Consider the following 23,156-nt stretch of genomic DNA (forward strand, 5'->3'; position numbering starts at 1 on the left):
GAGGTCAAAACGCACAAAACCCAGACTGACCTGAAGACTACGAAGCAGAAAAGAAGTCCGAACCAGAACAGACGCCTCAGAAGGTCCCGGTGGAACCCGGTGTTGACAGTCTGACCCTGGGGGGGGGACACACGAATCCACGGTGACACAACCACCACCGGCGTCAAAGAAAACCCACCCGGTGTCTCCCGACCCGACGCGTCTCCTTAGGTCTTGGACGGTGAAGCTCCGCCTCCTCTTGAAACGTCGAACATCTCAGAACACCTCGCCCGGCTCTCTCGACGTTTCTCTGCTTTAATTTCAGTTCCTCTGAAACGTCCAGACTTTTCCGTTGGAAGGACTTTTTTAAAAAGGACCCGCAGATCCCGAAATAAACAAAACGGGAGAGCGTGAAGCGGCGCCGTAAAAATCAATGAGGTTTATTTGCAGTCACAATGCTTACACTATATGTAGCAGACATCCAAACAACTCAAACAGCTATTCACTCTATGGACCCAACACATTCACATCAGGGACACAAACCAAAAAAAAAAGAAAAAAAAGAAAAAAAAAATAATAATACAAAAAAAATAATAATTAGGAACTCAATAAACATCCGTGAGTGCTGACATGGTTAGAGATGAGCTAGTTGTCACAAACAGTTAGCAGCAACATCGTAGAGAGTAACACAAGTTGCTAATAGACTCCACTCCTGCTCCTCTTTTTTCTTTTCTTTTTTTTACACTGTTCTGACTCTACCACGGTTCATTCGTCTCCTTCTTCAGATATTTAAAACTAAACTGGATTCCTTCGAAAAAAACAAAAACAAAAACAAAAAAAAACCCCAAAGGAGCTCTGGTGTCTCGACAGCCGCGATCCACGCCGGTCTCCTCTCGGCGTCATGATTCGGTATTCGGGGGGGGGGGGGACGACAAACGGGTGGGGTGGGAGGGGGCGGGCGGGCGGGGGAGGGTGGGGTCGCAGACCTCGGCTGTTTCGAGCTCCGTCGCGTGGGGAAAGGTTCGAGCCGTCGCAGCACCAAGAGACGCCACGTACGCACCAAGGCGACAAGAGAGCCACTCCACGCAAACACACACACACGCGCACACACACACACACACACACACACACACACACATGCGCACACACACATGCGCACGCGCACACACACACACCGAAAGGACTTCCGCTGCAGGACCTAAAAGGGGGGCAGGGGCGGTGGAGGGGGTGGGGGGTCGGGGGGGGGCAGCCCCGAAACCTGGTCCGAGGGATCCCGAGTGTAAACAAAATGGTGGAAACTGCACCCAGCCTACCAGAGGGGGGGGGGGGGCGGAGCCGTGACCATGTCGCTTCCACGTCAACAAGCAGCAGGCGTGTCGCTTCGCTTCGTGGAGAAAAAAAAAAAAAAAAAAAAAAAAAAAGGCGGAGCCGGAGGCAAGACCGGACGCGGCGCTTTTAAAAAAGGGATGTTCGGCGGGGTTTCGAGGCTTTTTTTAAATTTTTTTTGTTAAACGACGGGGAGTCGGTTTCCGACTTGTCGGGTCAGCGGGACGAAACCGCGCGAGCCTCCGGAAGTTTCTACAGGAAGCTTTTGACTTCGCTCAAATCAGCTGCAAAAAAAATTCAGCAAATACAGCAGCTTCGCCAGGAGGGGGAGCCGTTCCTTCATTCCTTTTTTAACTGAGCGAAGAAGAAAAAAAATAATCTTGCAATACTGCAAAAATAATTTCACCGTCATTCATAAGTGAAATAGATGGAAACAGACTGTGAATAAATGATTGACGGCAAAAACGATCGGAGAGGAAAGGAAGGATTATACGTTTCCATCGTTCTGTGAATTAACTAAATTAAAGTGAATGATATTTTAATTGATACATTTTCTCCAGATTCGATTTGAATTTGTGCATTTGATTAATAATTAACTAACTGCTGCAGCTCTGATAATAATAAACTGAGACTTCTTTTGATTAATCTGTAAGATTGTTATCTTAACTTTTTGTTTTGTCAACAACAATAGCAGAAATCTGAAAATGCAATTTATAATTCGGTTTGATCAATAAAAAAAAGATTGAGTTTATTATTTGACAAAGAAATCGGAGGCCCTGGAAACAGGAAATAATACATTTTTGCCTAAAACTGCATAAAATGCCAGACGATCTCTATTTATTATTATTTCTGGTTGTTGTTGTTATTATCATCACAACATGGAAAGCTTCAGGAGGCTCCCGCTTCTTCACACCGACGACGAGTGTTTAGACGTCGTCCGAATCTCTTCAAAATAAAAGCTTTTTCTTCAGAATAAAAGCGAAACCGCGCGAACTGTCCCTTTAAAAGGCGGCGGCGGCCTGCAGGACTATTTACATCACGTCGAGCAGAGGCCGAGACAAAATGTACAAACGTGGACGCTCCGACTTCCTGTTTAGTGTATGTGTGCGTGTTAGCCTCTGCTTCCTGTGCACAGCTCTGCAGCCGGAGTGCTCCCCCCCCCCCCCAACCAATCCATCCCTCCCCCCTCCCCCCCACGCAGACAGACAGTTGCACTAACTCACTACACTGTAAAAAGCTCAATCACACGTGTTTGTTTTTTTTTTTTTTTCATTTTCCTCGTTTGTTTGTTTTTTCCTCAACTCACCATCTGTGTTTTTTTTTTTTTTTTTTTTTTTTAAATTCGATCATCGTTATAAACATTGTTCAAAATGTTACGAAAAGAAATGTACACTTGGTTTTCTGTGTGGTTTTTCTATACAAGGCAGGCAGAAGCGGATAACTACGTTCACGCCCCCCCCACCCCAACCCCGACCTACTGTTTCGGCCGCTGCACTCCCTCCTCCCTCCGTCACTGATTCGGAGTGCTTAGGACATGCGACCCCCCCCCTCCCCCTTCCACCTCCCCTATTACCTCCTCCCCCCTCCTCTGTTAGAGCAACCGGACCAACGCAGACCGGCTTTTTAAAATAGATCTGTATATATTTATATATGCTTATATCAAAAAGGAGGAGGGGAGCTGAACCAGCGTCGTGTCGGGGAGGAGGAGGCGGAGGAGGAGGAGACGATCCCCCAGGCATCCGGGCCCGGGGGGGGGAGGGGGGAGGCGGATGCAGAGAGGGGCGGCGGAGGGGGGAGGCGGGGAGGGCCGTGGAGGAGTGAGGGCGGGGCCGGGCGGGGGGCGGGGGGGCTCCGTCTGCAGCCGGGCGAGACTCTGCCGAGTGGAATGTCAGCTCATCATGTCGTTGCTGTTGACGCCGTACGTCGAGTTCTTCATGCTGTCGTTGACCTCCCGCCGGAACACTGACAAGTTCTGAGTGAACCTGCACACAGAGAGAGAGAGAGAGAGAGAGAGAGAGAGAGAAACTTCATCAAGATATCTCCGTTTAACTGGATTGACTAAACCTAACGAGCGCGAAGCAGTCGCACGGAAGCCGCTTCACAACTCGGGGTTTCTCAATCCGGCTTCATTCAACCGAAAAAGAAAAAAAAAGGGGGGGGGGGGGGGGCTTGCAGCGTCTGACCAAATCACAAACATTGGACAAGTGCGCTGGCAAAAAAGAACGACGTATTCGACAAAAAGAAATTTGACGTCAAACTATTTACTCGCGCAGGGCGGCTGTGGCCCGACGTGCGACCAACGTGTGTCGACGCAGTTCACCGAGAATAAAATCCAGTGTTTCGCCTTCGACTGGGACCCGTCTGCCGCTCCTTCAAAAAAAAAAAAAAGGGACACGCGTGTAAAAGACTCGGTCCGTGTCCGGACGCTGTGTGAAACTGGAGCGCTTTTGATTTGAAAAAGTCGCGGCGTTCGGCTGTGTCAAGCAGGTTAGCTCCGCGGCGACTCGTCCCGGTAAGAGGTGGACCCGCTCCGCGGTCCTGAAAAAAACCTGGAGTTAAAAACCGGAGGTTGCCACGGTAACCACAGATAAGCGAGTCTTGAACATCAGACTCCTCGGAGGAGCGGTCGCCTTCATGTCGATCTGACGGCAGTTGAAGTCGGACTTTTCGCTCGCTGAAAATAAAACCGAATAAGTAAGTCAACAAATAAAAGCGTGACCCACCTGTCGCGGTTCTTCGTTAGTAGATTTCTCTCGATTCCCTCCATCAGGTTCTCGAAACATAAGTGCATGGCCTGCTGCTTCTCCGGAGGCTGACTGTTGACGATGCTGTTCCTCAGGTCGGCGAAATACTGCAGGACAGCACGCACACGTTAATACACACACACACACACACACACACACACACACACACACACACACACACACACACACACACACACACACACACACACACACACACGTATGTGTCCGAGGCGAGGTGTGACCACGTGACCTTTTACCTTCTCGTTGAGCAGGATGAGGCCGAGCAGCGGCCGCGACATCGACCACTGGTTCCTGCAGTCCTCGAAGATGATGATGTTCAGAACGGTGGACAACATCTGCACGACAAGCACAGCTGTCAGCTCTCGACGGTGTGTATGTGTGTGTGAGAGAGACAACATGTCTCAGGTGTGTGTGTGTGTGTGTGTGTGTTTGTGTGTGACCTCTGACCTGCTGGATCATCTCCGGGTGCTGCTGCATGATGTGCAGGAAGCGGTCGTCCGTTGCCATGGGCGTCGGGCGTTTCTTAGTGGAGCGCGACAGCTGCTTGAACAGGTAGGTCACAATGTGGTCCAGACTGGAGCAGCAGCCGGTGCACACCATCGTATCTGCAACACACACACACACACACACACACACACACACACACACACACACACACACACACACACACACACACACACACACACACACACACACACGCGTGTAGCAACCACTGCGACACAATACGCACACGCCTGAGATTCTAAGCCGTTGGGGGCGGAGTCTTACCGAGCGCCGTGAGCCCCTCCGATATGGAGGACAGGATGTACATGACGACGTGCGGCTCCAGGCTGGCGATGAAGTTCATGTGGTCCTGAGTCAGCACCTCCAGCAGCGAATAGAAGGACTGGCTGAGCTTCGGGTAGTCCTGCGGGGAACCAGAACATCAGAGGCTCGTCCTCAACACGGCAGCATGAGGAAAACCGGGAACCGAACGGGAGTCACGGACACAGGACGAGATATGAAGTAACAACTTTTTTTCTTTTCTTTGTTTTTTAAACACCTGTGGTGAAACACGACCTCCCTGTGCAGCAGCGCCCCCTGCTGTTTGGACAGCTTCCAGTTGCTCAAGAACCAAAGCGTGCGTCCAAACAAATATGTGAAGTCGTTGTAATACGTTTTAATAAGTTCCGATTAAGATCAGGAACGTCAATCAACCAATCAGCTCCTCTTCTCAACATAAACAGGGCTTCACAGACTAATGCTAATGCTTATGTATCTGCTGTGGCATTTGACCCAGTAACATCCGCAACATGTAAAACAGTCGTATTAATTATTTTGGAGCAGAATCTACAGGCCAGAATCTGCTGAGAAGGACGCTTCTGAGCACGCTCAGAACTGCAGAAGCATGTAGATAATCCGTGTAAGACGGAGGAAGTTTGGAAAATGTTTTGAATTATTTTTTTCTATTTATTCCATTCACATTTGAATCTTATTCTACCTTTCTTTTAATAACTTACCAACTCCCAACTATTCCTCTTATTTATTCTATCTAATCTTTTATCCTAACTCCTATTAAGATTGTTATTCATTTTTATTATTAGTTTTTATCATTTCACTGTCTTCACTTGCCATTTCACTACTCTTACTATTATTTTAGCTGTTATATCTTTTACATTTCCATCATCTCCATCTTCTTGCATCTGTTTTAATTAATTAATTATTTTTTTTAAAGTCGACGCCTGTCCGTCTTCTTTTTGGCCTTTTTAAAGTTTTTTTTAATTTTTTTTAATTTTTTAAATTGCACTAACATGTACGAAAAGTGATATATAAATAATGTTTGATTAATTGTTATTATTTATCTATTCTAATCATGGTTCAATAAAACACCTTATGAAGAAGAGGAGTCCCTGATTGGCTGTTTGGCTTTCCATCAGGGGCTCATTGAAATGCAGTCGGTGAAATAATAGAAATTAAACAGTAGGTGGCGACAATGATCCACTCGTGTGGCATTTAACCACAGAAGAAGAAAAAGAAGAGGGGGAGATGGGGGGGGGCAACAAGGTCACATGTAAAAAGAGTAAAATCTGACACTTGTGATGTTTTTGAGCAGCTGGTTTCAGACAGATCAATAAACAACTCTCACGATGATAAAGCAAGGGAGCAGCTGTAACCATGGTAACCCTTCACAACAACAATAGTGACAAGAGTCTGAAACTGAACTAAACTTTTGAAAAGCCCCCCCCCCCGCAGCCTGCAGACCCTTAAATAAGTCTTCGATGAAAACGTGACTCGGCGTCTCGAGCTGCAGCAGCGGCAGGAAGTGAAGCAGCGTCTGAACGTACCAGCAGGTCGCTGTGAGGGATGGACAGCAGCAGTTTGATGAAGGTCTGCAGGGCGTTGTCCAGGGCGTCGTCGCCGTAGAGACGGAAGACGCCGAAGTTGACGTAGTTGCCGCTGAGCACCGCCTTCAGCATGGCGAAGCAGACGCTGACGCCCTTCAGCTTCACGCCGTACACCTGGTCCTTCGGGACCTCGCCCAGCGTCAGGATGCGATTCCCTGAAAGCAGAAGAGGGCGGAGCTTCAGCGGTCACAGCCCGACCGGGACTCCCACCGATTCTACTGGACTACAGACTATTTCTGCTCGTCAATCGGGACGCCTCGAGCGCTTTAAAAAGGAGGCGTCGGGAGGTTTCTGGTCCGAGTACCGTAAGTCGTGATCATCTTGCTGGTTTCTCTGAACAGCAGGATGCCGTTGGGCGACGACACGTCGAACTGAAGCCGCTGGGATCTGACAGAAAAAAAACAACAACAACAGGGAGGTTAAATATCATCATGAAGTCGCCACGGAAACAGAAACCGTTTCTTCTTTGGGCCGACGTTCACCTGTTGTGAACGAGCTCCGCCATGAGCTTGAGGACGGGCGTGGTGCATGCTGGGTCGTGGTACCAGAGCTCGATGGCTCGCTGTAAGATGGGCATGTAGGCCGGATATCTGCGGAGCGCGTTAAGGATCGTAAACGATGAATACAAATTCAAAAAACAAACAAACAAAACAAAAAAAGTTCTCTCGGCTGAGTTTCAACGATCGGCGGGTCGAACCCGCTCGGCTCCGAGGATACATCCAGTCGAACAGCATCATGAAGCTCGTCTTGGCGTTGAAGGCGAACGCGATGCCTCGCAGGTCTCGGACCAAACCCACCAGAGTCCTCTGCAGGAAACCACAGGAGGAGGAGCGTGAGCACCGAGGTTGTTATTAAGGTTACGGTAAAGAGCAGGGGGATGCATTGTGTTAATAAGTGCCTTCAGAACGACAGAAAAAAACGTGCGTGTGTGTGTGTGTGTGTGTGTGTGTGTGTGTGTGTGTCACCTTGGCTTCCTGCTCGTTGAAGGTGTTTGTACTCAACATCTGAGCGACCGTTTCAAAGGCAGCCGTCAAAGGCAACATGAACTGTTCGAACTGGTCCTCGTCCTCTCCTGCGGGCGGACGGGCGGACACACACACACACACACACACACACACACACACACACACACACACACACACACACACACACACACACACACACACACACACACACACACACACACACACACAAAACAATAGCACAAAAAATATGATCAGCAAACAAAGCTGCTGCATGATTTTATTTTGAAAAACCATAAACTGAAAGGTCAGACTTTAGCCAGCGTGTGTGTGTGTGTGTGTGTGTGTGTGTGTGTGTGTGTGTGTTCACCTAGATCCACCATCAGCAGGCGTCCCAGAGCCGTGTAGAAGGTGGTCCGACATCTCATGTCGCTCAGGTTGGACTGGTTGTTCACTCCCAGGAAGGAGAAGTGTTCGCTCTACCACAGAAGAAGAACAACAGGAAGCACGTTCAGAACGTTTCACAGGACACAAAATATAAAGATAACAAAAGTAAACAACAACAACAGCAAAAAGCCCCAAATTTAAAAAAAAATAAAAATAACCAGGTGATGAATTGATGATGAAAATGTTTGTTAGTTTCAGCCTCAAAGGGTTTTATTAACATTTGATCTCGTGCACTTCCTGTTTCGTTGAAATAATTAATAAAAATAAAACTCACTGTGTGGTTGTTCAACATGAACTGCACAGCGCTGAGCTTCACCAGTTTCCTCACACTGCTGTACGTGGATAGAGGAAGTCAAGGAGAACACGCACTGATCCAGGACCTGATTTGAGACCACGTTCACTGTCAGACCTGAAACCGTGTCGTTCTGCAGCCCGGTTCGTTATTTTATTAAAATTAAAGTCTTCTGGTCTGGTTTTCATCAGCGACATTGAAACTGTGTTCTCCACGGTAACCCGACAGGAAACAGGACTTTAATCATCTTCTGAAGGAGCTGCTGCTAGCTGCTAATGCTAATGCCGGGTGAGCAGAGACGACAAAGATGGAGACTGCTGTGACCATGGCAACCGTACACAGCTATGGAGATAGCTGTAACCTGGGTAACAATACACAGAGATGGAGACAGTGGTAACCATGGTAACAGTACACAAGGATGGAGCCAGCTGTCACCGTGGTAACCATACACAAAGATGGAGACAGCTGATGCCATGGTAACAATACAAAGGATGGAGACAACTGTAACCATGGTAACGGTACACAATGATGGAGTCAGCTGTAACCATGGTAACCAATACACAAGGATGAAGCCACCTGTCAACATGGTAACCGTACACAAAGATGGAGACAGCTGTAACCATGGTAACGGTACACAAGGATAGAGCCAGCTGTAACCATGGTAAATGTACACAGAAATGGAGGCAGCTCAGGTTGTAACAGGGAAAATCAACTGAAATATTTTTGACTAAAACATATTTTCAGACCAAAAGGAGCCAAAACGAACACAGATGTGTACTCTGAACACCAAATACATACACACACACACACCCACACGCACGCACACACACACACACACCTACACACCTACACACACACACACACGTCAAGGATATCCTAAGGAGAGGTCGTTGAGCAGCTGGAGTGTCTTGGATGTGATGGGCTCACACTGACCCCAGTACTTCAAGTTTGTGATGCTGAAACAGAAAAACACATTCATGAAGACGACACACGGGGGCGCTCTCATGCAGCAATAAGAACGTTATTATATTACAAAGAAATCTCATCCATCTACACGTGGTAATAAAAGACGTTTTTCTCTGTCAAGATTTCAAATCAACTTTCATTTCAGAATATCAATGTGACATTTTAAAGTTTTCTTAATAGTAAATAAAAGTACATTTTCCAGTTTAGTTTGGACTCTAATGAGCGTCTGTATTTTTCTGTTTGAAGCTGTTATTTATAAAAAAATAAAATATTTATAAAACAAAATTTCATGTGATGGGAGACAGGTCAGAAGTTATTTTTATTTACTCACATTTTCCCTATAAAGACACTGAGGACCATCGTCTCGTCATTCAACCCCAGAACTTCTGATAGTCGTCGATAAAGCTGAAACACACACACACACACACACACACACACACACACAGGTAAAAAACACACGAAGGGTCACATGACTCTGTAGACTAACAAACAGGCTGTCTGATCAGCTGTCCATCAGTTTGTCAGTTCTGGAGCAAGTCTCACATCTCGGAGAATGATTGTGTGTTCATGTCTTCATCATTCAAGACGTAACTACATATCTTTTCCAACTAAATAAAGATAAACGGTTCAAAACAACTTCCTCAGAAGTTGGTGTCAGTTTGTAAATGAGCCGCTGGCATCGACCTGAAGCTCTGTTGTGGTTCCATAAAACTTTCGGCTCGTGTTTTGTGAATGTGTGAGGTTCAACGTGACAGAAACTTCATTCATTCATGTGTTCATTCGGTTGAGGGGGCCCCCGCAGGGAGGAGACGGATCTGTGCTGATAACGAGCTCGGGGAGAGGGTGGGGGGAAGGCCTCGCGCTCTTGGGAGGGGAACAAAGGGTTAATCTGGCAGGAAGTGGGGGGCCCCCGTCCCCGACGCCCGACGTGAAACCAACTTCGCAGTGAAACGTGTCCGACGTTAACTCCGCTAAAGCTCCTCATTGTGGTTCGCTGAAGCCTCCGGAGATCCCCCCCCCCCAATAACTTTTTTTTTTTTTAATGTAATATTATCAGGTGTGTTTTAGGACATGGTCGACAAACGGAACCTCGTTAACGGGGATGTTGATTTGATTCTACTTCTACAAACCAACACGTGCTGCAGTCACACACTTGACTGACACTCTGGAGGACGGACGGCGGGGCGGGGGGGAACTGGGGTCGGGGGGTGGGAGGTGTGTGTGTGTGTGGTGGGGGGGGGGGGGTCTAACACCAACAACACAGACTCTACTTTGCGCCACTTATCTGCGACGTTCACATTTTGCAGTTTCTGCCCCGGACAAAGAGAACACACATCAGTGAGCATGCAGAGGAGCAGCGCAGTACAAACAGCGGCGGCAGCAGCAGGACAAAAAGAGCTGCGAACGGGTGAGGCCGGGGGTGGAGGGGTGAGGGTGGGGTCGGGGGGTCACGGCACCCGCGAGCATCGTCAAGTGTGACGGCGGCGCTCACCTTCGACGATTTCTGCACCTGGTCGCCGATGTAGATCTTCCTGAACTGCTCGAAGAAGCTGAGCATGGCCAGCTCCAGCCGCTCGTTCCCGGCCTGAGCGAGCCGGGAGTCGGTCAGATTCATCAGCTGGAGCACCCTGAGGCAACAACACAGACAACGACAGCAGAGCGCAGGAGTCAGGCTTCAATCGCGGCGCAACTTCCAGACGCGTAGAATCGCGTGTTTGTTTTTTTTTGTTTTTTTTCTTCAGTTTTCGTCCAATAAAAAAACAAAAAAACAAAAACAAACCATACACAAAATGTTCAATAAACCAAACCGGCTCGGGGCTCCGTTGAAACTCGCAAGCGTGTCAGAATTCCGTTTCTCGGATCGGATCCTTGCGTCATCACGGACGCCGTCCGGATACGACGGCGAAAACCGATCCGAGGGTTTCGCTCTCCGGGTGTCTGATGGGTCCTTACCGACAGACTAACTCTCCGTCCATGGCGTCCTGCTCGTCCGTACTCGCGAACGACACCCGTCCTCCGATCACCGCCCCGATGATGTAAACCAGCCACGTCAGCCGACCTGCACGGAAACAGAGGGAGCCGTTAAGACCTTTCCCGACGCCAGCCGATTAAAAAAAACAAACAACAACAACAACAAAAACAAAAAAGGGGAACGTACCCTCCTGCACCGTGATGTCGGCGGCGCTCGAGTTGGTGGACTGCAGCAGCTCCTGGTAGGACTGCGCCGCCTGGTCGAAGAGCTGCACGAGCAGAGCGCACGTCTTCTCGTACTCGCACCTGCCGATGGTGGACAGCTGGTCGAGCTGCTGCTGGACGAGGCCGGCGTCGTCCAGAGGGTCCTCCAGCCCGTCCCTGCGGAAGCCGGAGACGCTCGGGTTTCCGATCACTTGAAACCTTCCCCCCTTTTTTGCTGACATTTATTTATTTCCCCGCGTGCTCGGTAAAGACCCGAGTAAATCGCCGTGGACAGACACGGTCACGTATACGCCGCTGAAAATAGTCCCAGCGGATGTAAACAAAAAAATAAATAAATTAAATCGACAGTGAGCGGCTGTGGGAGGAAACCACGGAGCCTTGACGAAATATATGCTAGATATCTGCGAGCAGGTCGATGACGCGGCAAATATATCATGTAATCTGATCCCGCCGGGAGACAGCACAGGACCGGAGGGCAGATTTTTACTCGGAACAAAATTTGAGATTCTTCAGTCCGGTTATATATATATATATATATAATAGTAATAAAAAAAAAAAAAAAGAACTTGGGCGAGCACATATCCGAACATCGTTTTAACCGGCAGCGTTAACGTGACGCTCCAGCAGGACTCACCGGAGGATGACGTGGACCGACTCCAGCCGTGACGTGATGTAAGCCTTGGTGACCTCGGGAGTGTAGGTCTCCAGCAGGTGAGGCTCGGTGGCTTTGACGTAAGGCACCGACGCCGCCAGGCGCTGCCATAGACTCAGCAGGTAGTGGACGCTGTTGGGGGCGAACTCCCAGTGCTGAAACACGGGAGGGGAAACAGGTCGGCGTGTTTATTTATTTCCATTTATTTATTTTCTGACCTCCTGAGGATCTACGGGACTATTTTTTTTTATTTTATTTTCCCGAGTCCTGAGAAAAACTAATATTTAAGGCTTTCCGGTTCAGGAATTATACCTGATCCGCAACACAGAAACTCAGGTTACACTGCCAAAAAAAACAAAAAACAAAAACTAACAAACAAACAAGTGAATTTCAGGAGATAAGATAGAAGATATCACCAGTGAAGTGATCTGCCCGAGCACAGCATTTCATTCCAAACACCCACCTGCAGACTGGTGACGGTGAAGTTGGCGATGAGTCGAATGACCTCCGGGTAGTTTTCTACTTTGACCAGCTCGCCCAGCTGGTAGTTACTCTTCAGCCGCGCCAGCAGCCGGCAGAACTCGTGGTAGTTGTTGGGATCCGGCAAACACTGCACGGTACAACAACAACACAAAAACAGAAACGTCTCGGGCTCGAGGACGGAAACCGGAAGTGGAGGAAGGTGAGGCGAGAGAGGGCGGGCGAGGGCCGTTTACCTGAGGGTTCGCCAGTATCCTCTTCACCCCGTCCACCAGGTGGGACAGGAACTTTGCTCGCTCGGCGTTGTTGAAGAGAGACCTCCTGACGGAGGCGATCTGAACTAGACATGACAACACCTGCACACACGCACAAAAAAAACGCACGTCAAGACTCCAGCTCGGCTCCGCTCCGGACGCTTCGATCGCGCGACGCTCGAAAACACTTACCAACGGGGAGAGGGACGGCGGGATGGAATGATATAAATTGAAAAACAGCTGCAGGGTGGAGGAATCGAGAAACGCTGCAGGAGAGAGAGAGAGAGAGAGAGATCAAACAGTCGCAACGAGTCTCGTGGGTCAATGTTCACTTCAAAGAAACAATCTTAAGTAAGACAGAAATTCAATGAGTGATTTAGGAAACATGAATCTGTTTTGGTTTTTTTGGGTTTTTTTTTGCTCAACCGGCCAATCAGGCGGCAGCAGCAGGCGACGCTGCCGATGCAAAACGGGTGTGGGGGGGGCACACAACTTGCACGATGTTGGAAAAGTGTGAAAGACGATCGACTGGGATGGTGAGGGGTCAAAGGTTGGCAACAACATCGGTTCGGATTTTCTAAAAGAGCAGAGCGAGACCTGCAAGCCGTGACGAAACAACAAGTTACCGCCGCAGATATGCCGACTATGCAGAACTGACCAATGACTAACCTTTTCGTAAGCAGGCGTCTTTCGGCCGTTAACCCGAGTTGTTTGTAGAAAGCTCTCCGTATTACGCAGATCAACATGTATGCGTGTGTATATATATCCTTTTTGGACAACCACGGTAGCCGTTTTGTTCTTGGGAGTCCTGAGGCGTTTCCCGTTTGAAATCCGCTAATAGTTTTTTTCCCCCACGACAACTGCAGCTAATGATTGTTGTTACGATCGATTAACCCGTCAATTCTTTTCTCGATTAATCGTCTCGCTGTTCGGTCTTGTATACTGAAATAAATACTGAAGCTGCAGCTGTCAAACGTCTCGTTTCGTCGCACCAACGGTTTATTAACTTTTAAAAAAAAATTTACGAGGAAAAAAAAAAAAGATAAAAAGAAGCCTCAAAATAAGAATCAAGGTATCGATCCGAAGAAGAAGACAAGACGCCCCGCTGCCTACCTGATCTCCATGACGTGGGGATCTGTACGGTGCAGAGGTCGTCCGACGACTCGTCTGTGGAAGTTCCTATAAAGTCGTAGTTGAGGCAATTGTAGCTGAGTTTGAGGAGCTGCATCAGGAGGCCGTGCTGCGACTCATCGTTCAGGTTCAGGTTCTTCCCCGACGCCTGAAAGCAAAGCAAACGCACGCACGTTTAAAAAGCGAAAACTAAAAGCAGCTCAGGTTGATCGGCGGGTCACGTGATCAGTCGGTCGGTGTGAGGGAGGTCGTTAAAACGGACGTCGAGACCGAGTCCTTCTTCTTTAGTTGGGACTCTGAAACCCGCAGTTTCGTTGAATCTCCACTCGAGCGCCCAACGTCACAGCAGCCGTTAATCGGCTGGCTCGCGGTGCTTGACGGCGGCTGGCAGACAGCTTTCGGGGCGAATGACCGCCGCCTTCTGGCGGGAGTAAGTCATTACAACCAGGCGGCGGTAAAAAAAAATAATAATATGGGAAATGAGAAAGAAGTATAGTCGTATGTACGCTGACCGATTTTATTGACTATTTAAATGACTCTGGCAGAAATAGACATGTTTACCGCGAAGGTGATTTTGTGTCTTTTTTTTTTTTTGCAGCGTAGTAATCCGCTTCGAGAGCAAATTTCTCGCACTGCAATCAGAAATCGAGTTTGTAAGTAAAAACACGTGAACTCAGAATAATGTCATGTGGACTGCGAACAAATCGTCCCGGACATCCCAGACTCATGAAGCCTCTTTACCGCGTCACAAAAAGTTTTGACCTCTTTGGTTGCGAGTCAAAAACTCCTCCCCCCGCGCGTTGAGTCGGCCGCAGTGGGCGGAGCCTACGCTGACGACGCCTTCCGAAACTTCGGTGAAACGAACCTGTTTGAGGAGGTTGCAGGAGAGCGTGAAGATGTCGAAGAGCGAGGAGTCTCTGAACGATGAAGCGATCTTCCTATGTTTGGTCAGAGGATGCGTCGTGTCCGCCTGACGAAGAAGAAGAAGAAGAAGAAGAAGAAGAAGAACATATTTAGGAGAGTTTTCATGGCAGGTTAGATTTCTGACAGGTAGGGAGGTGCAGGTAAAGGTGGAGGTGAGGGGGACGTCTTACCTGATTGATCTCATTGGTCAGCTGGGACAGAATGGTGACCCCTATAATGCAGTGTTCAACGCTGTCCTGCAAACGCGACGGTTAAAGCATCAGCGGCAGCTCGGGGACAAAATGTTCAGACACAAACCTGGTTTAACTGATCCAGGATTACATAATCCTGATGATTCCAGGTTTAATTTAACCAGGATTAAATAATCGTGATGACTCCAGGTTTAATTTAACCAGGATTAAATAATCGTGATGACTCCAGGTCTAATTTAACCAGGATTAAATAATCCTGATGACTCTGGGTTTAATTTAACCACGATTAAACCTGATCGCTGCCTTCCCAGCATACATCGGGGCAACGGAATAATGAGGATATATACTTATTTGTGTTCCCGCTCTTATGTTGTTGGAGTTTCATAATGTCTCCACACTGTCGCCAGTGAATGTGCTGAACACACTGTGAGCTTCTGTCTAATCAAACGTTTCTGAAAGTGCATTAAAGTCATTTTAAAATGTTCCAGAACTCCAGACTTTGGGTTTTAACTTGGCGAAATTGTCCTTTAAAAGACGGGCCGGGACACCGACCTGGAGGAAGCGCGTCACGTCGGCGATGACGTTCCTGAAGACGTAGTCGTCTTTCTGACAGTCGAACCAGCCCAGCTTGGTGATCCTGGCGTACAGCTGGATCAGAGCCTGCGTCACAAACGCCGCTAACTTCGGCCGCGTTGCCAGATAATTCAGCACATAGTTCCCTAAAGGCAAAAGAAGAAATGACGTCGTGAGACTCGAACAGACGCCGTAAGAAAACACGTCTGCGGTTGTAAAATGAGATAATCCGATATTGTTTGTGCATTTTTTTTTTTTTTAATTTTTTTTTGGAGCTGGAAAAAAAAGTTGCCGTTGATGAAAAACCAAACAGAAACAAATGCCGAAAAGATGTTCGAGTCGTCACTCGAGCTTGCTGGTGACGAGACGAAGACTTTTTCCCGAACTCTGCGTTTGCCGTTTGAACTTCTGAGAGACTCACGGATGTCGATGCGTTGCTCGAGAGGCAGAGGGTTGCTGGTCCGAGACACCAGTTTAGATAAACACGTAGCGGCGAGCAGCTGCGAGTACGAAGACTGTGACGGGAGCAGAAAACAGGAAGTTAGCAGGATTATCATCTTCAGCGGGGGTCATTTGTTTTTCCCTGAAAAATTCAAAACTAAAAACTTCATCCTCAAAGAAATGTTGGCGCCGAAGAGGCTCTGTGTGTTTTAAGTGTTGCGTATTCAGCAGCAGGAGGTGTCGACTGATGATTAAAGTTCGTCTCCCGTTATGGAATGAAACAAACTTCAGTCTTTTCATTAAAATTACAGAATTAGATATTTATTCCAAGAAAAAAAAAAAAAAAAAAATCCACTGATGCTTTAAAGCGGCTCGGATGTAAAACTCGACACCTTTACCGTAGTTTGTTCCTGTGCAACTATGAACTGTGCAAATAGGCCCCGCCTCTAGCTCCACCCACCCATTTGGGAAATAAACAATAGTTATAATATGCAAGACAATAGTTCCTGAGCCCATGCAGTGATTTCCACTACACATTCGTCTGTTTTTTTTTTTTTAATGCAGTCCCGTCTGAGGGCTCGAAGAGCACGACCATCCAATTATGTTTTTTGTTTTTTTTAGCCTTGTCCCTTGCGTACAGATATTTTGACAGATTCTCTTTATTTCATGATATTATGAACCGCAGATTTTGAAATCCACAAATTCTTTGCAATTTTACGTCGAGGGTCATTATTCTTAAGATTGTTGCACTATTTTCCCCAACAGTTTGTCCCCGAGTGTTCACTGCGGAAAGACTTTGTATACCCGATCATGTTACTGATCCGTTGCCAGCTAACCTAATTAGTTGCGAGATGTTTCGCAATGTATTTTTCTTTTAGCGTTTCACAGCTTTTTAAGTCTTTTGTTGACATTTTTTTTTTTTTTTTTTTTTTTAACATGTTACTGCCATCAAATTCAAAATGAGCATTTCTTTTTCACGAAGCAAAAACATTTCTCGGACTTAACATTTAGTATGTTGTCCTTGGTCTATTTTCAATTAAAATTGGGTTTACGTGTTTTGAAAAAAAAAAAGTGTATTTTACATTTAACACAGTGGCTGAACTTTTTATTTTTTATTTTGTGGAAACAGGGTCGTGGCTTCGTGACTTTTTTCGGGGAATTCGGCTCTACCGTATCCGTGGACACGAACTGACCGGGCTGTGCAGGGTTAACTTGAATGAGAGGTGTGTGCGTGCATCGTCCAGAGGGTGGTGGGTGTTTTCTACTCACGCTGCCTCGCTCCAGCAGCAGCTGACATTTGCTGAGACAGTCGGGGCTGTTGGTGAACTCCACCAGAGCTTTCTCTGCCTGGTGTCGGACGGCGGTGTCGGTGGTCTCGTACAGCTGCTTACACAGGATCTCCAGCTGGGCAAGGCCCTGGACACGGAGACGGACACAGAGACAAAAGAGGGACACGGGGGGTGGGGGACGGGAGGGGCGGGGGCTTATCAGCAACCTGCAGACACGTCCCGACGATTTTTTTTTTCCGCGACGAGAACAGAGAGAGCGTCCGTGTTCTCAACTCAAAACACACAACACAACACAGTACTACAGTCAGGCCCGATCAGCCAATCAGAATCGTGCGCGCGCACACACGCACACACACACACACACACACACACACACACACACACACACACACACACACACACACACACACGAGTTTCTTGCTCGACTTTTGGAGGAGTCCTGACTGCGAAGTGAAGGAGACGGATTAAAAAGGTTGCCCATCACCGGGGACAAACGCGCGCACTTTTGGCAGCAGGTGGGTCCCGACGCCTGCCTGACCTCGCAGGACTCCCCGTACGCTCGAATCGTATCGAGTTGCAGTCATGTGGCAGGCGGGAAAAGTGCCGAGTCACGCACAGTCACAGCGAGATGCCTGTCGCTGATAAAAGCTTGAGGGGAGGGGGAGAGGGAGGGGGGGAGGAGGTTTGTCGGGACTCGGCGGTGCGTTCGCGGGCCTCCTCCTGTGTAAGGACGTTGTTGTTTTATTCTCTCTCTCTCGAGGCGAGCGGGCAGGTCGCGAACGGAGGGTCGCGTCGCATCGTGCGTCATCGAGCTTCAGCACCGAAGCCCGCCGCACCGCATCAACTCCCACCGTTCATTTACACTCGTCAACTCGCATATCAGTACGCGTGGGGGGGGGGGGGGTAATATTGTGCGTTGTTGACCCCGAGCCGTTCGGTGATCCAAAACCACTTCCCGTCGGGGAGCAGGCGGCAGCTTCGTCCTGAAGCTCAAACTGATCTGCCGGATGGAAGAGGTTACCACGACGACGACGTAAACCAATTCTTCTTTTTTACCGTTTCACCTCATTTTTGATCAGTCGGCAAAAACGTTTGGAGACGTCACGGTGAACTACGGGAAGTTTTTCGATCAAATAACAAACAAATAATTAAAAAAATAAATAATAATAATCGACAATAACAAAGATTATGCAAAGAAAGTGACGTCTTTGGTTGTTTATTCGGTGTTCAGATCAGAGGGGCCCAAATTATTTCCTATGAAAAATGAATATTTTTTTGTTATGTGAAATTACATTCAAAGAAAAATGAAATATACTTTACAGACAATTAACATTCCGAAGCGGAAATAAAAATGTCGGAATGATTAAAACTCTTTAATCTACTTCATAGTAATTTTATTATTTGCAGACATTATTGTTAAAACCACGGCGTATCCAAAGTTCGGGCCAAACTCAGTTCGGAGGAAAGTCAGAGCTCGAACGAAGAAGGATCCATCGGCCAGTCGATCGATTTGCCGCTTCGTCGGCTTTTGGACCGTCGGTCGGGTTAAATGAGACGCTTGAAAGACGTCCCGCTGGTTTTTAGAGCTTTTCTGTAAACCGAACTCTTCTGCTTCTTCAGGTAAAACGTTCAAAGACGTCGCTTCAGACTTTTGACGGTTTACAGACCGAACGATTGACCGGTCGTCGTGGAGACGACTCGGTACAGTTAGACTGGTTTTTTGCTTTTCAGAAAAGCTGCTCCCGAACATCATCGACACTCAGCTCACCCGCCTGCGCTCAACACGATGCTGGTTTAGCGTCAGACAGTAAGTTTAACTGGACAGACTTCATGCTGCGTCAGTTCCTCGACACGACTGCTGCACTCGGACCGCAATCTATATTTCATGACCGCACAACCCTCGCCTTATTTATTAAATATGTCTTTAATGGATTCAATTTTCAACAGCAATTAAGTCGATTGAAGATGGATCATTTACACAGCTGATCACGACAACGACAATACTTTATATCTCTTGCTTATAACGGCCAATAATAACAACAACGAAAAGAGTCGGCGCTACATTGAGCGTCGCCGATTTAGAATCGGTGAATTTGCCGACTTCACCGCCCGAGTGGTTAATGGCCGAGTGTATTTCCTGCAAAATCAAAAGCGAGCAATTAAAACCCAGAAAGCAGAACACACCTGCACACGCTGCTAAATACAAATAGAAAATTCGATTTAAAGTTCAGAAAAGCCGGAAGCGTCCGTCGGCCGGCGGAGAAGTACAATCGGGACGCAAGCATCAGGGCGGAGTCGGCTCACGCAGCGTGAACACAACCCTGGACGGGATCCACCATCACCGTCGGTCCGGTTATTAGTTCATCCGTTCATGACTAAGTTGTTGACGTGATAGAAGTCCGGTGAAGCTACTCGGTTTTATAATCGGGTGAAAACAGCAGGCGATCCGTACGAGGAAAGATCTGAGAGTTTGTGGGGATGTAAAAAGTTTCTGAAAGCAAAACATGTCGATTTTTTTTTCTGATTAAAACTGTAAAAAAACAACAACAACAAAAACTAACATTTATAGTGTTTGTGAATCTGCGGCATCAAAGAAGCTGCACTTTTTAAAAAAATTTTTTTTTTAGATAAACTGAAACAACTAATGAAAACAGATGATACATTTTCTTTCAATCGAGTCACTGACTAATTTATTAACGAAGCCCCGAACGCTGCAGACGGTTATGGACTGTAACGGACGAAGTATTTACAGCCAGATGTTGACGGCAGCCGCAGCCCGGATACAGCTGTGTGCACATCACGTCTCGACAGCATACGTGGTCGCCGCGTGCAGCTAAAAAACAACAACCTGTAAACGTTCACGTTTCATCCGCTTACGGTCAAACTCAAGACGTCAACGCTGCTTTTTTTATTTATTTTGAAAGTGTTAAATTAAAGGCAGCTGATCGATTCGCAGCAGAATGATGTCACAGTTTATCGATTGTTTCGCCTGCAGCTCAGAAAACACGTTTTAATTCATGATTTTGGATTTCACGCGTCAAAGTTTGAACTTATCCTGAACTTTATTTCTACTTTTAAAAAGGCAGGAATGAGCTTCAGCAATAAACTGACTGGAAACCTAGAGTTGTAATAAAACATTTTCTATGTTTTAAATTGAGTGTAAAAGTTGGATAAAATCGAAAAGAAAACAGACTCGGTGAATGAACGCTGACGTGCACGAAACGGGGGACTTAAATGTCACTTTGGAAAGTTGGCTGGCTAAAAAAAAAAAAAAAAAAAAAAAAGCAGACGTGTCTGTTAAGTTCTGACAGTTTAAAGACCAAAGGATCAATAAACTGACAGAGAAAATCAATGGAGGATTAATCGATTATAAAAAAAACAAAAAAAAAGAACTGTTAGTTGGAGCCGTAAACATGACGGGACAGTTTGTGTCATCCTACGACGGAAATTCAGTATTTTGAAAGAAAAGCCGAGATGAAAAGTTTAGTCAATTTAGTTGGTCAATCGATTCTGATGCAAACATATCACGTGCAATATAAGATGGACAACTTCTCTGAATGGAATTAAATCCCCTTTTTTATCACCAGAGTCAATGTTATTTAAAACCAGTCCAAAGCATGAAAGTACGACCAACGGGGCTGCAACAAACTACAATTATTTGTTATTGCAAATTACGTTATTTTTCAAGCAAAAAAACGTGCTGATTCGAAGATTTCATTCTGCCGTTTATCACCAAAAAAAACCCAACAGAAAACCTCTGAGGTATGATTGTAAACAAAATAAAAGCATATTTTATAAACCAAACACTCAGTCAATTGATAGAGAGAATAAGTAGCGCAATAAAAAGGTCAAATAGGATCAGGAGATGCAGGCGTAAACATTACAGAACAGTTACAGAGATGCTTCATGGGATCAAAGTGAAAGCACAGTCGGTTCGTTTATTAACTCTAAAAACTTTGATAATTCACTTTTCAGGCAGAAGGAATGAACACAACTCGGTTCCGGCTTCTTAAAAGATGTTTTGTTGATTTTGTTGTTGTTGTTGTTTTTTCTCTCTGAAACCTGAAAGTCATCCAAACCGTGACCTTATTTCAAGCACGAAATCTCCCAATCAGATCACGGCGCTTTTCCGTGGAGAACATGTGACCCCCCGGGACGACGCGAGCCCCGCTCGGATCAGCCTCAAAAACACTCGGGTCGGTGCCGCGGCGGCGGCTCCTTCCTCCGCGCGCTGCACAGCCGAGCGGCGGCTCGCGATCCCCCGAGTTGATCGGGACCTTCTCCGGGCGAGCTTCAAAACAAACCGCGGTGCGTTACGGTGGACCAGCGGAGACAAAAAAACAAAACAAAACAAAAACAACAACAACAACAACAAAAAAACAACAACCCGAAAGCACCAGAACCGGAGAGAGAGAGAGCGAGAGCGGCGGCTCTCCACCGAACATGTGTCCACACCTGACACCGCGGAGCGGAGCCCGGAGCTAGCTCACGGAAGGCTAAAACACAAACAGCGCTCGCTTGCCGGGCTGCGCACATCCAACACGGGCAGCACCGGTTTGCAAAACCTCCCTCTCTCCCCCTCTCCCACCCCCCGGTGTCCTCACTACAATGTCGTCCCCCCCACCCCACCCCCACTACCCCAACCCTCACCCCCCCCCGGCAGCAGCAGGGCACGGAGCCCGGTTCACCGTCAAAACAGTTAAACACCAACCGGTCATGTTTTCAAACGGGCTCTCGGGCGGGAGAAGTTGACGTCTCGGCTGAAGCTAACGCTAGCCTAGCCCCCCCCCCCCCCTCCCGCCACAGGGTCGGCTGTGTCTCTTCGGCGCAACGAGACCGCGAAATAAAAATAATAAATAAACAAAACGAAAAGCCCAAACGAACAAGCGCGGCGGCGGCGGGGGAGTCCGCCCGTCTCCTCCCGACCCCCTGAACGCGGAGCACGCTGGCGCCAAATGACAGCTCGCAGTCCGCGTTAGCTCCGCGGCTATCCGTCCGCGGCCACAGCCGTTTTGTTTTATTGTTTACTTCGCTAAAAACACGTCGAAGGAACCGGCCGCCGTCCCGGCGGCGACGCGCACCCGACCGGCACCGACACCGGGACCGCCCCGGCGCGGCATCCCGAGCCTCGCCGGCTTCTGTTTTCGCTCCGGAGCCCGAAACCTCGGGGTCGCGGCTAACGGGAGCTAACAGAGAGCACCGAGCCAAGGGGAGCAGTGACAGCAGGCCACAAGTCAACACAGGCGGCCACATCCTTTCTTTAACCGCCGACAGCCGCGACGCTCGCCCGGCCCGCGGGCCGGGGGCTCGCACGCCGGCTTCCGCGCCGCGAACGCCGCTCCCCGATCCGCCTTCAGCCTCGCCGCCAACGCTCCGGGAGAAATTATCGGTCACAAAAACATGAAACCTCTGCTCACCTGCACATGATCCGCCATTTTTCTCCATTTCATGCACCTCTCACTCCCCCGCTTATGGCTATGGAGAGGGACAACAGCGCCCCCGGTGGCAGCTGCTCCACGCTGCTGCTCATTCATAGCACAACAAAACAAAAAAAACACAACGCTGTAATACGACGAACCTAAAACCACACAACTCGCACTACACGACCAAAACACAACGTAGAGGCCCAAGCGGCAGCTGACCGCTGCTGCTTTTTCATAACGCAGCACAACCAACACAACACAACTAATAACACGACACAGTAACACGACACAGTAACACAGCAGAACACAATAATACAACACAATAATACAACACAACCAATACGAAACAACACAATAATACAACACAACCAATACGAAACAACACAATGATACAACACAACTAATAACACAACACAGTAACACAACACAATAACACAGCAGAACACAATAATACAACACAACCAATAACACAACACAATAG

General features: G+C 47.8%; 1 protein-coding gene across 1 annotated transcript; it reads right to left on the reverse strand.

Annotated features, from left to right (window-relative positions):
* Positions 1–403: 403 nt before the first annotated feature.
* Positions 404–22,732, reverse strand: xpo7 (exportin 7). Its single transcript, XM_069700989.1, has 28 exons — positions 22,670–22,732; positions 17,233–17,379; positions 15,944–16,037; positions 15,502–15,668; positions 14,929–14,994; positions 14,700–14,804; positions 13,817–13,982; positions 12,896–12,969; positions 12,686–12,805; positions 12,433–12,579; positions 11,952–12,124; positions 11,280–11,473; positions 11,075–11,180; positions 10,614–10,749; positions 9,453–9,526; positions 9,031–9,111; positions 8,138–8,201; positions 7,787–7,895; positions 7,420–7,526; positions 7,172–7,260; positions 6,937–7,044; positions 6,759–6,841; positions 6,395–6,609; positions 4,839–4,977; positions 4,518–4,675; positions 4,307–4,405; positions 4,029–4,156; positions 404–3,287 (listed from the first exon to the last, which is right to left on the reverse strand). Exons 1-28 carry the CDS (start codon positions 22,700–22,702, stop codon positions 3,194–3,196), a joined length of 3,276 nt encoding a protein of 1,091 aa, XP_069557090.1. The 5' UTR covers positions 22,703–22,732; the 3' UTR covers positions 404–3,193.
* Between the last annotated feature and the right edge of the window lie 424 nt (positions 22,733–23,156).

Source organism: Brachyistius frenatus, unplaced genomic scaffold, assembly GCF_029030835.1.
Source record: "Brachyistius frenatus isolate BFR_SWC_R1_liver_20210118 unplaced genomic scaffold, ASM2903083v1 Contig_35, whole genome shotgun sequence".
NCBI classification, from domain to species: Eukaryota; Metazoa; Chordata; class Actinopteri; family Embiotocidae; genus Brachyistius; species Brachyistius frenatus.

Excerpts from the sequence above, each read along its gene's own strand:
- xpo7 (XM_069700989.1), bottom strand. The coding sequence starts at position 22,702 with ATGAAATGGAGAAAAATGGCGGATCATGTGCAG. Across the intron at positions 12,970-13,816 it reads CCCCACGTCATGGAGATCAG|CGTTTCTCGATTCCTCCACC; the intron begins GTAGGCAGCGGG and ends TCTCTCCTGCAG. Across the intron at positions 11,181-11,279 it reads CGACATCACGGTGCAGGAGG|GTCGGCTGACGTGGCTGGTT; the intron begins GTACGTTCCCCT and ends GTTTCCGTGCAG.